Here is a 13,829-nt window from a genome sequence, read left to right as displayed (position 1 = left end):
TTCTGTATGTTTCATGCTTTATTTGCTGGAGGGTGTTTTCCTTCTAAATGCAGTGGATGGACCACAGGTTTCCAGGCCTCCCTCAAATGGGAGGGGGCTCCTGGTTAGTCCGTCTTCTCCCTGGAGTGGGCATCACTTGGTCTCTGGAGGAAAAGCAAAGGAGGTCTTGGCAGTTCCTCAGCATCAGCAGGTCCGCTTATGAAACCACCTTCCAAACCTGCCTGCAGGTCCGAGGGAGGAGGGGCCGATCTGGTGGGGAGTCTGGGGCGCTGCCTCCAGCTTTCACTGCAGCCTGGGCCAAGTTAGTTAACCTCCTGGTTCCTCCACCCCCAGCACTTCCTCCCTGCCTGGCTCCTCTCCTCCCGGGGACTAGGCGAAGTAATTAGTGGCTGTTTGTCAGATGAGTCCTATCTTTGCACAAGTAACCCAGGCACAGGGCAAGGCCAAATGGGGCTCAGGACTTCAGTTTGCAGAACAAATGAGAAAATGCAGGCTTTTGTGGCCAGATTGCCCCCAGGGTTTCCTTCAGAGTAACCACCAGCCTCAGTGGCGTTTGGAGAGGGAATGAACATTCCTGGAGTGGGAAAGTTCCGGGGGATGGGGGGTGTCATTTGTTGTGGCCCTTTGCCTTTGAGGCAGGGCCTAGAGTGCCCCTGACTAGGGACTTGGGCCTCCTGGGCCACCAGCAGCCACTGGGCCTGCCCCGCTTGTGGAAGAAGACGGCTTCAGGTTCTCAAGTGCAAAGCAGAAAAACAAATTGCCGTCCCCACCCCTGCTCAGCTGCTTGGAAAACAGGTGGGTGCCAGCCAGGCCCCAGCTGCAGGGCGCCCGCCCTCACGTACCGTTCTGGGTGGACAGCAGCACCTCGTTCAGCAGCCCTCCCAGGGCGGACCGGTACTTTTCCAGCTGCCTGGAGTTCATCCTCATTCCAATTTCCATGGGAGCAGTCAGCTGTGAAATAAGGCAGAGTTAACAAGAAGGGAGAGGCACGGAGAGCGCCATTAACCCCTGGTTGCCTTACAGGTGAAGGAGGGACTGGTGGAGCCATGCCACCCTGCTGGCCCCACGCTACCCCATCCTCTGGGCTTCTAGGGCCGGCTGGAAATTCTGGCACTTACCCCAATTCTAACAGGGGGCCGGGCCCTGGAAGTCGCTGAGACCTGGGACTGGAGTATCAGCAAGCTACCCTGGTGTAGAAGCTGGGACAGGAGGGTGGGGCTGGCAGGAGACCCCCAGCTTTTCACGTCATTTCCCCTTCTGACTGGCACCTTGCCACAGGCAGGCATCATTCTAAATGCTTTACATACACTGAGCCTCTCAGTGACTATGCTGTACAGACTATTAGTGTCCCCCTTTGCAGATAAAGAAACTGAGGACCAAGGGGTTCAAATAACTTGCCCAAGACCACACAGGTCCTAAGTAGCACAGGGAGAAGAATTTCACCCAGGGGTCTGGCTCCAGGGTCTGTGCGCATGACCAACAGGCCGCATTTTCTCTAGTGCTGCGGGGACACAGGTGAGGCCCTAGAGGAGCTGTCTGGAGGCTCGCCACCACCAGAGGCTGCTGTGGCAGAGCCAGGGGTGCTGTGAGCCCCAAGCTTCCTGGTTCAGTGGGCTCGCTGCACAAATCAGCTGGCAGGCTCAGAGATTCCCTGCCTCCCGGGAGAACCGAGATGGAGTCCCGGGCCCACTCCACCACCTCCCACCTGACTCCCCAGGGGTGGGAAAAGGGCTTGGGTTGCTGGAAGGGCACCCAGGGACACGTCTCTGTGGGGCTGGGTTCTAGCCCCGCCTCTGCCCTCCCCTTGCTGTGGGTATGCCTCTCTCTAGGCCTCAATTTCCTGGCTTTAAGATGAGAAGGCAGGACTGGGTGATCCGGAAAGGACCTCCTGGCCTGTATGTCATTGGCCCTAGGGAGAAGGAAAGGGGACAAGGGGTTTCTCCTCACAAATCTCCCTGAGGTGTCAGCATGTCCCATGGAGCCCTTGGCATTAGCGCCTTAACTCTGCCTCAGGGGCAAATAGAGGGCAGCTCTGAGCGAGCTCCCCTTGTCCAGCTGAAGGGCTCCCCCAGCTCCCTCCCCGAGAGCCCAAGGAGTCTCTGGGAAGGGAGGAAGCACCCCTCCCTCTCCACTCAGGGTGGTGACAGCACCGAGGTCACTCTCTGGGCCACATGTTCTACCTCACTGTTTATGGACAGCATGTTGGGACGCCCCAAGGGGCTAGAAGGACCACTGGCCAGTGTCCCATGGGAAGCAGGAGGCACTGAGTCTGGCTCCGCTCTGCCCTGATTACCGTGTGACCTTGGCAAGGCCCTCCTCTCTCTGGATATCAATTCCCACCCTCCCAGGCCCCTTTACAGACACATGCCTCATGCTGAGTCCTGCGACTTCTTCCTTCTCTGGCCACACCTCCTAACTCAAGGATCTGACCCTGTTCCAGCTTCAAATTCCATCTAGTCACTGATGTCTCCTACATCCTGGTCTCCAGCCCTAATCTCTCCTAAAGTCCAGACTTGTATATCCACCAGCCTGTGCCACATCTCTACCTGGATGCCCAACAGGCACCCGACAGTTCACAGGTCCAGTAGGACCTCCTGATCTTCCTCCCGCCATCCTGTAGCCAACCATCTTCAGCATCTCAGGAAGTGACAAATCTTCCTTGAAGTCAGCTTCTGCTTTTCTCTTTCTTCACATACTATATCCATCTTTCACTTATCCTGTGGGGCTTCTACCTCCACATTCCAGAATCTGACCACTCTGCCCTGCCTCCTCCACTGCTCCCTGGGCTGCACCACGCTCTCCGACACGCTGCAGCAGCCTCCTCAGTGGTCTCTGTAATTCTGCCTTTGCTCCTTCAGTCAGTTCTCAACACACGAGCTGGGGAGACTCTTAAATGTGAATGTATCATGCCCCTCCTCTGCTCAAAAGCTCCCAAGGGCTCCCACCTCAGCAGAGAAAAAGCAAAGTCCAAACAATGGCTTATGAAGCCTACAGTCTGACCTCACCTTCTACTCTCCGCTGTCCCCCAGCTCCTTCTGCTCCAGCCACTCCAGGCTCCCCACTGCTCTCTGAAAGCACCAGGCCCACACCTACCTCGGGGCCTCTGCACCAACTGTGCCTTCTGCCTGGAAGGCTCCTACCCCAGACAGCCTAAGGGCCACGCCCTTGCTCTCTTCAGGTCTTCGCACTAGTACCATCTACCTGGGAAGCCTGCTCTGATCTCCTGTTTAAAATTGCAATCCTGCCTTATTTTCCTCCTTGTATCTCTACCTGCCATACTGTCAAGTCTGCTTATTTATCCTGCCTGTGGTCTGTTTGCCAGTCCTTTTGGTATCCTGTGTCTGGGCCCCTGCTGGAGAGTAAGCTCCACAAGGCAGAGGATTTGTCTGTTTTGTTCACCACTCTCTTCCAGGGCCTGGAACCGTGCCTCACACATAGCGGGGGCTCTGTAAATTTTCATTGCCTGAATAAATGAGTGTGAAATTAAAGAGCTGGGCTAGGCAAGCTCAGGCTTTCCTCAGCCCCTACAATCTGTGCATCCTGACTCAGCTCTGAAGGCCCCAGCCCTGGGTCTGGGTGCTGAAGCCACCTCCTGGGTTCCTGCCCAGACTGGCACCCTTGTCATCTCTCTCCTGAGAACTGCAACTGCCTCTTGAATGGTCTCCTGACTCCACTTGTGCTGCCCCAGATCTTTCTAAGTTGGATCAGGTGACTTCCCTACTTTGAACCTCCAGTGGCCTCCCAGACATCCTGCCTGGCCCACCAGGCCCTGCTGACCTCTTGCCCTCTCTCAGTACACTCTGGCCTTGAGGGCCTCAAACCTACCATGTGCTTTCTGAGCAGGGCCTTTGCACTCACTGTTCCTTATAGGATGTTCTTGCTCTAGCTATTTGCACAGGGTTGAGAGTTGGGGTGGGCTCCTTCTCATCATTCAGGTTTCAAATCAAATGTCACTTCCTCCAAGGGGCCCTCCCCGATTCCTCCCCAGCCAAAGCAGTGCCCCCAGGCCCCACCTTCTCACTCTCTGTCTTCCTACTTATTTGGTGCCTAAAATAGTTTATTGGTGTCTGTCTGTCTCTCCTAGGATGGAGCTTGTTGCCCAGATATCTGGTTCACTGCCATATCCTCGCATGTTCTGTGGCTGGCCAGGGGAACCATCATCCCACCAGATTTCTCTGCATTTCCCCCTGTCTGCTCACCTTGATAACTCTTTCTCCCTCTTGGGGCTCCACAGGGTTAAGAGGATCCACTTCCTCAGGCCTCTCCTGTACACTCAGGGATTTCTTTTGCCCTCTGTTCTGCTCCTTTTCCTAGGGGCAAAGCATAAAATTGCACAAAACCTCAACCACCAGGTTGCCTGCCTCTGCCCAGGTGCTAAGTGGCCTGAGTTCTTGGGCCAAAAGAACCCTTTCCCCCCAGGTGTCTGTGCACAATAGTATCAGACACCCAGTGGCCCATGAATGGCCCTTGGTGTTGCCCACCAAGAAGTCAATTTGAAGAGGAATCGTTTCTTTGTAGTTAAAACATTATAGCCAGATTGTTACTGTTAATTAAGTTAAAATGCTGAAAATAATGGCTGCCCTTCATGCATATTAAGTGTGAAAATGTGTTTTTCTTAGCAGAGAGCCTATGAAAAAAGTGGCAAGACAGCCTTGTTTGGGAGGGCGCCATGCGGTGGCCCAGAAACTGGAGTCCCTGGGAGGTGATTTATAAGAGATGAGACAGGGAGATGAATTATGGAGGAAGGAGTTTTCAGCTTCTTCATAAAAATCCTGGTGCCTGGCAATTACCAGGAGCAAAACTACAGAGCAGATTAATACAGTTCCTTTGCTTGCCAGTTTGCTAGTTTATTGTCTTCTGAGTTTGACTGTGAGTGTCCAGCATCCTGCTTGCCAGTCCCTGAGCGCTGAGGTCAGACACACCTCATTCCTCTGGTTTCTCTAGTGGACACTCTTGGGAGTCAGCTCTGGGCCTGCCCTGAGACATGGTGATTCGAGAACAACTGGACATCTCTTTTGGAGAGGGAGCCAATGGTGGAAGAAGGTGTGTTGAGGGGCCCATCGATCTCCACGTTTCCATGGCTGTCCCTGAAGAAGGGGAGCTGACTTCAGCTATGCCTCTGTAAAGGACGCTGTGATGGTATATGGAAACCTGCCCTGGACAGAGTAGGTACATACAAAGGCTGAAGCACTGGGCCACGTGACCTCCCAAGCCCTAACTCATGTATTTGACCATATTAGAGCCTCAGCCTCAGACACGTGGGATATGAAAGTCCCCTTTCTTCATCTAGGGAAACAAATGTCTGCACTAGACACTCAGAACCCCTTGATGTCTAAAGTAACAGGCACAGGAAGGCAGATCCAGATGGACAGGTTTCCTTAGGCCCCTCTGCCTGAGTTCTGTTAAACCTGCCTTGCTTTCTTCTGGGCTCTGAAGAGCAAGCTTTGGCCGCTTTCCATGGAAAGGTACGTTCTTTCCCACTCTGGACATTTGCTCCCACCAATTCTTCCCTCCCTCTCTCAAGGTTCCCAGCTCCAGTTTCACCTTTTCCCTGCAAACTTCTGAACACACCAGCCCCGGTGATTTCTCCCTCCTCTGAACTCAGCACCAGCCATCAGCATCACTTATTGGGCAATTAATCATGTCCTACCTTGTGACATCTCCCTTTCATTTTCTATTGTTAGTGAATTTTTCCCATGTTTGTATCTTGGTTCCTGAGCCTTGAAGACAGGAGGCTCTTAGATTTCCTCATATGTCTGGCCTCTCACCTAGGGTGGCCCTTTGTACTGTTGCTCAGCAAACATTTATTGGCTTGTTGATTGAAAATTTCCTCAGAAGGATGGGTAGGGCCGGGAAAAGATGTCATTCGTGGGAGCCCCTGTTACCTTTGAGTGGGGCTGGTGAGGAGTTAAGGTGGCCAGGGACACAGCTGGAGTTTGGGGTTATCTTGGGTCCTGGTTCTTCACGCTCTCCTTGGTGTCCCTAGCATAGCTGATCAGACATGGGTTTACGAAAGGAACACGTATGCCTTAGAGAGGTTAACACCACTTCAGTGCTAAGCCATGTTGTGAGTCACCTCAGCCATGTTGTGACGGCTCAGGGGATTTCTCACCTGCATCCTCTGGAGTTCGCTGTAGGTAAAGAAGGGAACGAAAGCTTCTGTCTGGGAGGCCAGCGTGGTGGCCACATGCACCACCAGCAGGGCAGCCACGGCCTTGCGGGACACCATCTTGGAGCTGGACAACAAGAGAAGGTCCTCACACCACGTTTAGGGCTTTAGGGCACAGCGGCAGACTGCTGCACTGCAGGCAGGGGCCTTAGCTCTGGTCCACACCCCTCCTGGAGCTGTGTGACCTGGAGCAAGTTGCTGAGCCTCTCTGGACTTGGGCTGGGTGTGGGGCTTTACCAAATGACTCAGAGCTCCTTCTCTGCCCCAGAGCCACGAGAGCTGACCAAGTGCCGAGGAGAGGCCCCCCAGCCCCCCACCGCACACCAGGGAAGAATCATTCCACTTGTCAGTCCTTCTCTTTGTTACAGGTGAGATCTTCTGGGCTCAGCTGGGCTCATGAAAGGGAAGGAAAGACATTTTCTTTATGTCTCAGAGGAAAAACTCCAAGATGACCAACAGAACTATGCCCCAAGATCCAGGGAGCCCTCCGTGCTTCCTGACCCTGTTGGGATGGCAAAAGAGACAGACTGAGGCCCAGATGAGCCCAGCTGTACTTGGGGGTACCAGGCCAAGGCCCTGGATCTAGGAAGGAAGAGGCTGGGACTCTGCTTATGTGGAGGCAGAGCCAGATGGAAACGTTCAGCGTGGAGCAGCATCTGAGAGCTGAGGGTGGGCTTTTCGCCCAGCTGGGGCCAGCGCTGGCTCTGGAACAAGCCCTTCGCCAGCTCCAGCTAGCTGCCTGTTGGTCACCATCCAGAAATGATAGGGAGGGCACCTCTTCCCTGCAAGGCACCCACCACACGTACACTCAGAATGTGGGAGGGGTGCCAGCATGCATATGCCAGGGAGTGGGTATGTCTGGAATAGTGGACAGGAAGCTGGGCTGCAGAGACCTGTCAGGAACAGAGGCTGTGGTGACTTCAGAAGTTCAGGGACTTGAGAAGCAGGGTGCAACTGGGCAGACGTTGGTTGGGGTCAAGATGGTCCCGCTGTTGGGGGGGCACTGCCTGCTAGGTGCCAGCCTCAATTGATTCCTTACACAAGTGCATGGTGCCCCATTCCAAGCCTGCTCCCATCTATCCTCATGCCCACCTGGGAGCAGGTGCTCTCTGGGGAGGGGAGGAGCCTTGGGGGAGATGGAGGGGCTCATTCAAAGGCAGTGGGGGCTGGAATCCTGGCCTTTTGAAGCCTGGTGCTTGTGTCAATACCCGACTCCATATTGCCTCTGTCCCCAGAAGGTGGAGAAGGGTATGGGAGGAGGCAGGCCTGTGGGACCTATGGCGGATACCAACGTTCCTGTGCTGGGTGGGCAGCTGAGCACAGGAACCGGCCCTCAGAGCAGGGTGGGAGACCAGTGGCTGCCTCTGCTGCAGCAGGGCTGGGGCTAACTACAGGGTTTCAGATAAAAGTCTCCTGGGGGCCAAGTGGGGGCTCTCACAGCCCTTGGGCAGCCTTGATTCCATTGGCAGGAGAGGCCCTGCCCTGGGATGGCCGCCGAGCTTCTCTGTGGGTCCAACCCCAACTCTCCCTTGGAGAGAATCTTCTAAGGCTATGGGCTTCCATCCCATCTCTCCAGTCATCTAATGCCACCTGACTAAGCAGGACTCTCTGCGGTCCTGAGGTCCTGCTGAGCTCTTCCTGCTTTCTCCCTCCATCTTGCTAAAAGTTAATGAGTGAGAACACAAGAGCTCAGACAGCCAAAGCCTCCCTTACCAGTTGCATAACAGATTCCCAGTAGGGTCAGAAGGACCACCCACCCACTGAAGACCACCTTATGGAAAGCTGAGACTCTATACAGAGTCCCGGAAGGGTTGTGAGCAGAACAGAGGACGGAGTGAGGGAGCCCCCAGTCACCGTCCTCCTCTCTTGTCCTATCCTTTCCCTGTAGAGTCTCTGGGGTCCTGCTTTCCCTCCAAGTGGAGAGAGCCCTGTCACATTTATGGCTTCCCATTTCCTTCACAGAGATGCTATAGATCCCTTTTTGTTCTGGTGTTCTCATTTAATTCACTCCATAAGAATCAATAAAAACTTTAAATAAAAAAAGGCAAAATCCAATTGCTGCTCATTTTCTTGATCCAACTGGCAGTTGGCATGTCACCCACATTCATTTGTGTTCCGGGGAGCTCAGAGTGAGAGCTTTTCACTGTATGATGAGGTGCTGATTTCTCTTTTCTGTCACCAGGAATGGGGCTCAACCTTCAAGGGCTCAGCTCTGGAGGGGTGCGTGCCTGTCTCCTCCCTCTCCCTCCTGGGGGAGTGCCAGGCCTGGCTAATCTTGCCTAGCTGTGTAACCTCCCTAGGGACCTTCTATTCCCCTTACCTTTCCAGAGCAAAGTCTCCATGCCAAGTGGAGTCCTGCATCCATGCTGAGCTCTGGCATGGGTTCCTGGCCTACAGTTAAACCCACCCCAAACTGCTTCCCTTCTGCCAGGAATGAACACCCACCTGTTCCTCCCTCCAGCCTCCATGCCTCAGGGCAGCTCCTGCCTCTGCTCATGATGTGATGCTTTAACCCACTATTCTGGAAATCTGCTAGAGGGTCTCAGTCTGAAGCCACTTAAGTATTTGAAGGGGCCAGAGGGACATAGGTGTTGGTCAACTGTGTCTGTAGACCTCTGAACTGGGCTGGCTCTGCTCACACCATACCACCATTCTGCCCTGTCCTCATGCTAATAACCTCCCCCACCCACTTAATTCACTGGCTACTCACAGCTTGAACGTGGTCTCAGTGGGCCTGGCCGAGTCTCTCTTTGCTTGTCCTCTGGTATCTAGCAGATCTGATGGGCCCTTATTATATGCCTCCTGTCCTCCCTTCGGAGCCTATTAACCTTTGGCCACACCTTTTGGGGTTCTGGGTGGGGAGCCTGGATTCTTGGAGCTCGTGGCAACCACAGGCAGGGCCTGCCCTTCTAGGGCTTTCCTGGAAGAACTCTTCCTGGAGCAACAGGGTTTGGTGGGGGCCAATCCCCACCCACATGGCACTCTTTTGTCTACTTAGAACTCAGCTGCTGCTCAGAGGGTCATTTTAACAAAAACTTTCTTTGCTGTTACTTAAATATATGATGTTGTTGAGTGTCTCCAGGCCAGGTCTTTAGTGATCAGATTCTCTGTTGATCTGTCAGAATGCTGTATTGGAAAGATAACTTGTCTCCAGCCTTCACCCTGAAGCCCCTCATGAAAGAAAGAGCTCAGGAGTGTGTCGCAGTTTCAACTGATTAATGGAAAGAAAATGACAGTCCAGACCCAGGGCTGTGCAGCACCAGTGGCTCCGTGGGAGCCAAGGAAATGCATAAGGCGTGTGGTACGGAAGGTTTATCGGTTTGAAGCCTACACTGGGAGACAGAACACCTATCCAGAAATGTCTCATGGTAATTGTGTAATTCAAGTGGTAGATTTAAGATTCAAAGAGGCAAGATGCGAATGTCACATGGAGTCAGACAGGCCTTGCTGTTGCTGGCTGGTGCTGTTTCTAGACTATGGTGGTGCCTGATACCAGGTTAGCCCATATGCTGGATCAGTAACTGTTGTCAGACGTGTGCACTGGGTCTCTGTAGCCTTCGAGGTTCATCTCAGAGGAGTTAGAGCTTGAAATGCTGGGGCTTGGAGCTGAGTTGCTCCCTCTGCTCCCCATTTCAAGAGGGGCTTTTAAGATGAGGTCTCCGACCTTGGTGAAGGCAAAGTAGCATGAGGGCAGTGAAGGAGCCTGCTGGCTCCCAGGCCCGCAGCAGCCCCAGGAAGGCTCTGTCTGCCCCGTAAGCTCTGACCGTGGGCCACATCAGCATCCACATCTCTAACACCTAGACCAGGGTGGGCCAACTATGGCCCATGGGTCAAATCCAGCCTGCCACCTATTTTTATATAGCTATGAGCTAAGTAGTTTTTACATTTAAAAAAATAATTCAAAAGATCAAAAGAAGAATGATGCTTAGTGACATGCGGATTTGTATGAAACTCAAATTTCCTGTGTCCATAAATAAGGTTTTATTGGAACACAGACACTCTCATTCATTTGTGTATTGTCTATGGCTGCTTTGGGGCTACAACAGCAAAGATGACTAGTTGGGACAGAGACATTAAGGCCTACAAAGCCGAAAATATTTATTACCTGGACCTCATAGAAGGTGTTTGCTGACCCCTGACATCAACAGCATCTGGGGTATAGAAGGTGCTTGATATGTAACAAATAACAGCTGGATGTCATTCCATTTTAAAGTTGGGAAAATAGCTGAAACAACTGGCCAAGGACACACAGCCATTAGAATGGCAGGGCCAGGATTCAAACTCGGGAGCCTGGCTTCAGAATCCACTGTGTTTTGCCTCTTGATGTTCAATGAGTGAGCACATGGATGTCTGTAGCTGGGAAGGCACTTAACAGCGGCCTGGTACAATTCTACAGACAGGCCTCTTTCTTCTTAGTCCTGTCCTCAGCAAGGTGTCCAAATGTGATGCAGTCTGAGCTGAACTACTGGGGCAAGCACATGCTTTCATGCGCTGTTACGTTTGCAGAGGCAGGACCTGGACCCCAGGAGGACTGCAGATGGTGGGCCAGGCCATCAGCCAAGCACAAAGGGAAATTCGGAGTCACTCTTGGCTGCCCTTGCACACCAGGCCTCTCAGAATGAGACAGGCCTGCAGTGAGAGATGGAGAGAAGGGAAGTGCTGGAAACAATAAATAACCCAGGATCAATTTTCTGGGCATGAATAGCATTATCGGGATCTCTTCTGTGATTCAGACTTCTGATCCAAGCAATTTACAGTATTACTATGATACCTGCAGTTTATTGGGAAGGAAGGCAAATCAGGGTTCACAGTGACCTACTCCTTGTAATGCAAGGGGGAATGTAGACCAGTGGGGGACTCAGGCTTTGCTGTAGGGTCACAAACAGTGTTAGCAGCTCAAGCTGCAAGAATGAAGAGGCCCCTCCTTCATGCCCCTCTTGGCCACTGACCTTGCGGGTCGGCCCTTTAGGAACCATCTCACCAGGAATGCATCTTCTTTCCCCTCTCTCTCAGGTGCCTGGGTCCTTGGTGTGTATTTCCCACTGTCAGGGTTAGTGCCTTGGAAATATGGGGATGAGTAGATAACAAGCCTATAAACCAACCACTATTTTGTCTTTACTACATACACTGTCTCTCCCTACAAATGCTCAATTAGTGGCTGTTTCTCCTGCTACAAACTAGAGAAAAATAAAAGGAAGGCATAATCTCATGTTCTTCATTCCCCAAATGGGAATTGCCATGGAGGTGCAGCAGCTGAGGCAGGTGGGGGCAGGGAGAGCATGGGAACCTAACCCAAGTCTGGGAAAGGAAGTTCACAAAACTCTGAGGAAATGACTCAAACCACATGTGGGCACTTGATTGCCTCTTTCCCCCATGTTGGGCTGCAGTATTAGCAGTTCAGCTCTCCTCTCCTCATGACCTTGAAAATATTGTGTGCTGGGTATTGCTATTACATCTGCATTAATGGCCTGGAACAGGGAGGCAAAGGCATGTTAATTAAATTTGCAGATGATACTAAATTAGGAGATATAACAAACATCAGGGAGGACAGAGGCCTAATACCAGAAGACTTCGGGAGGTTAGAACTATGAGCTGGAAATGGCCAGGTGAACTGCTGGGCATATGTCATCAAAGCCCTGAGGACACGGGATGGAGGATGTGGGTGATGGGGAGGGGCCAGCAAAGAAGGAAAGCTGCACCTGGGAGCTCCTGGGGGAGGCATAGGCTCAGACATTACCCTGTTTTCCAGATTGTTCCTCAAAGCTGCAGAAGATGGTGGCTAGAGGAAGACGGTGGTTCAGAGAAGCCGAAATAGCTCAGGGATGGCTAGGAGTGCCAAAGCTTAAGGTATACAAATGAAAAATGAAGGTTTCAAAAGGCCAGCTTGCCCTGAATGCTGGTGAGAATGAAATGTACTTTGCTGATGTTAAGAGAAGGCCAAGGAGAGGCAAGGAACCCAGTGTTTCAAGGGCAGGAGCAGTGGGGATGGGGCGGGGTAGCTGTTGCTCCACCTTCAGTTTAAAGTCCTTTATGTGCCTCACACAACTAGAGGTATGCAGCTTGGGATCAGGAGCAAAAATACTAGTTGATGGTGATGGCATTTAAAACTAGGGCAGGCCAAGTACTGAGAGATGTATTTTAGGCAGCAACTGTGCTCTGGCCCAGGGGACATTGACTTGGTGACCTGTGGGGTATTTTTATTCTTTTCCTTCTATGGCTCAGGGTCTTTTTTCAGAACTTACAAATGCTTCGTTGAGAAATAATACACCACAGACACTGTACACCAAGAACCTCCTGTCTAGAAATAGTGCAAGTGGAAAGGAAAACACACAAACTCAGAGAGGGTCCATCCAGAAATAATTTCGAATTTGTTGAGCTTCTTGTGTGTTATATCTGCTACTCAAATTAACATTCCTGCATCTCTGATTTCCTGTTGAGTCCATTCAATGTGCACTGACAACCTGGACCCGAAACAATCGAATAAAATGCTTTCCTTTTTGGTTTAGCCTCCTGGACTATTGAAGTGTACACAGAACTTGGGGACTTGGCTGAGTTTTGCAATAGCATTCCTGCTGACTTCCTAGTCAATACTTCCCCGGGTGGTTAATATAGTCCTAGAAATATCCTGGTCGCTGACCTGCTTCTGGGTTCCCTTTCTATTTATGGGAGTTTAATCACAAAAGCTGCTGCTATAAAACTTCAAGAAGAGGTCACATAACCTTTTTTCCAGGGGCAGGATGTGGGTGCTAAGGGTGGATCTGTAGGCTGGACTTCGGTGGGATTTGTTCTTTTCATTGCCTCGGTCAATTGAACTAGTGACACCAAGCCCCGTTTTGATTGAGTTTTAAATATATGTATTTATAGTTTTATGAAGATGATAGATTTGTGTGAAGAGAAAGCAGATGGCTTTGGGAGTGACAAATTAATTATAAGGAAAGGGTGGCCTCTCCTAAGACAAAGCCTCTTCTTTCTCCTCAGTTCCTCCGGGGCAGGCAGCTCCCGGCTCCCTGGTCAGAGGGTGGGAGGCACTAGAACAAGGAGGCAGAGGCAGCCGACACATTTTCATAAATGATTAAGGAGCCTATGGTTGAGAAAGTTTGGGCTTTCATGTTTAAGAAGGAAAGAAGTCTTCATAGAGGTTTTATGCCATGTGGATGGGAGCCAAAATCCTTTCAAATGTCAGCCTAATCCAGGGTAGATTCAGGTAAAAGGAGTTAGCTGTCCAAACTTTTTCTCTTTCTCTGCATCAGCAAACCTCAGTCACTGACTTCCCCACATCTGCTGGGCTGACTGTTTTTGGATTTGGGGGACTGCCAGTGGCTGCTAATGGGAGCAGCAGGCCACATGCAGCCTCTGCTGTTGACAGCTATGGCAGTCACACAGGCCTCCTTCCCACCAGCCCCCTCTGCAGGCAAGTGGGAAAGGGGGAGGATTCTGCTTCCTCTGTGGTCTGGGGCTAGGGCTGGGTGGCTGGGTGGGGTCTGGGCAGGTACGAGTGGTGATGGAAGAGGCTGAGTTCACCCAGGAATTGAGGGGAAATAATTTGCTGCTCAAGTCTGGTGCTCAGGAGCCAGTCACAGCTCCAGCCCCTTCCTTGATGTCTGGCTGAGCAAACACTTGGTCTGCCACCACAACGGCAGAGAGCCTGCTTCTCAGGTCC

At 52.0% G+C, this 13,829-nt stretch overlaps 1 protein-coding gene across 1 annotated transcript; it reads right to left on the bottom strand.

The window, feature by feature from the left end:
• Window positions 1-30: 30 nt before the first annotated feature.
• Window positions 31-6,278, bottom strand: MLN (motilin). Its single transcript, XM_036887075.2, has 4 exons — window positions 6,113-6,278; window positions 4,200-4,310; window positions 843-951; window positions 31-143 (listed from the first exon to the last, which is right to left on the bottom strand). The coding sequence occupies exons 1-4, from the start codon at window positions 6,227-6,229 to the stop codon at window positions 133-135; spliced, it is 348 nt and encodes a 115-aa protein (XP_036742970.2). The 5' UTR covers window positions 6,230-6,278; the 3' UTR covers window positions 31-132.
• Window positions 6,279-13,829: the final 7,551 nt, after the last annotated feature.

Source organism: Manis pentadactyla, chromosome 16 (assembly GCF_030020395.1).
Source record: "Manis pentadactyla isolate mManPen7 chromosome 16, mManPen7.hap1, whole genome shotgun sequence".
Taxonomy (NCBI): domain Eukaryota; kingdom Metazoa; phylum Chordata; class Mammalia; order Pholidota; family Manidae; genus Manis; species Manis pentadactyla.
Note: the sequence above shows the minus strand (reverse complement) of the source record. Positions and strands in the feature narration are given on the sequence as shown.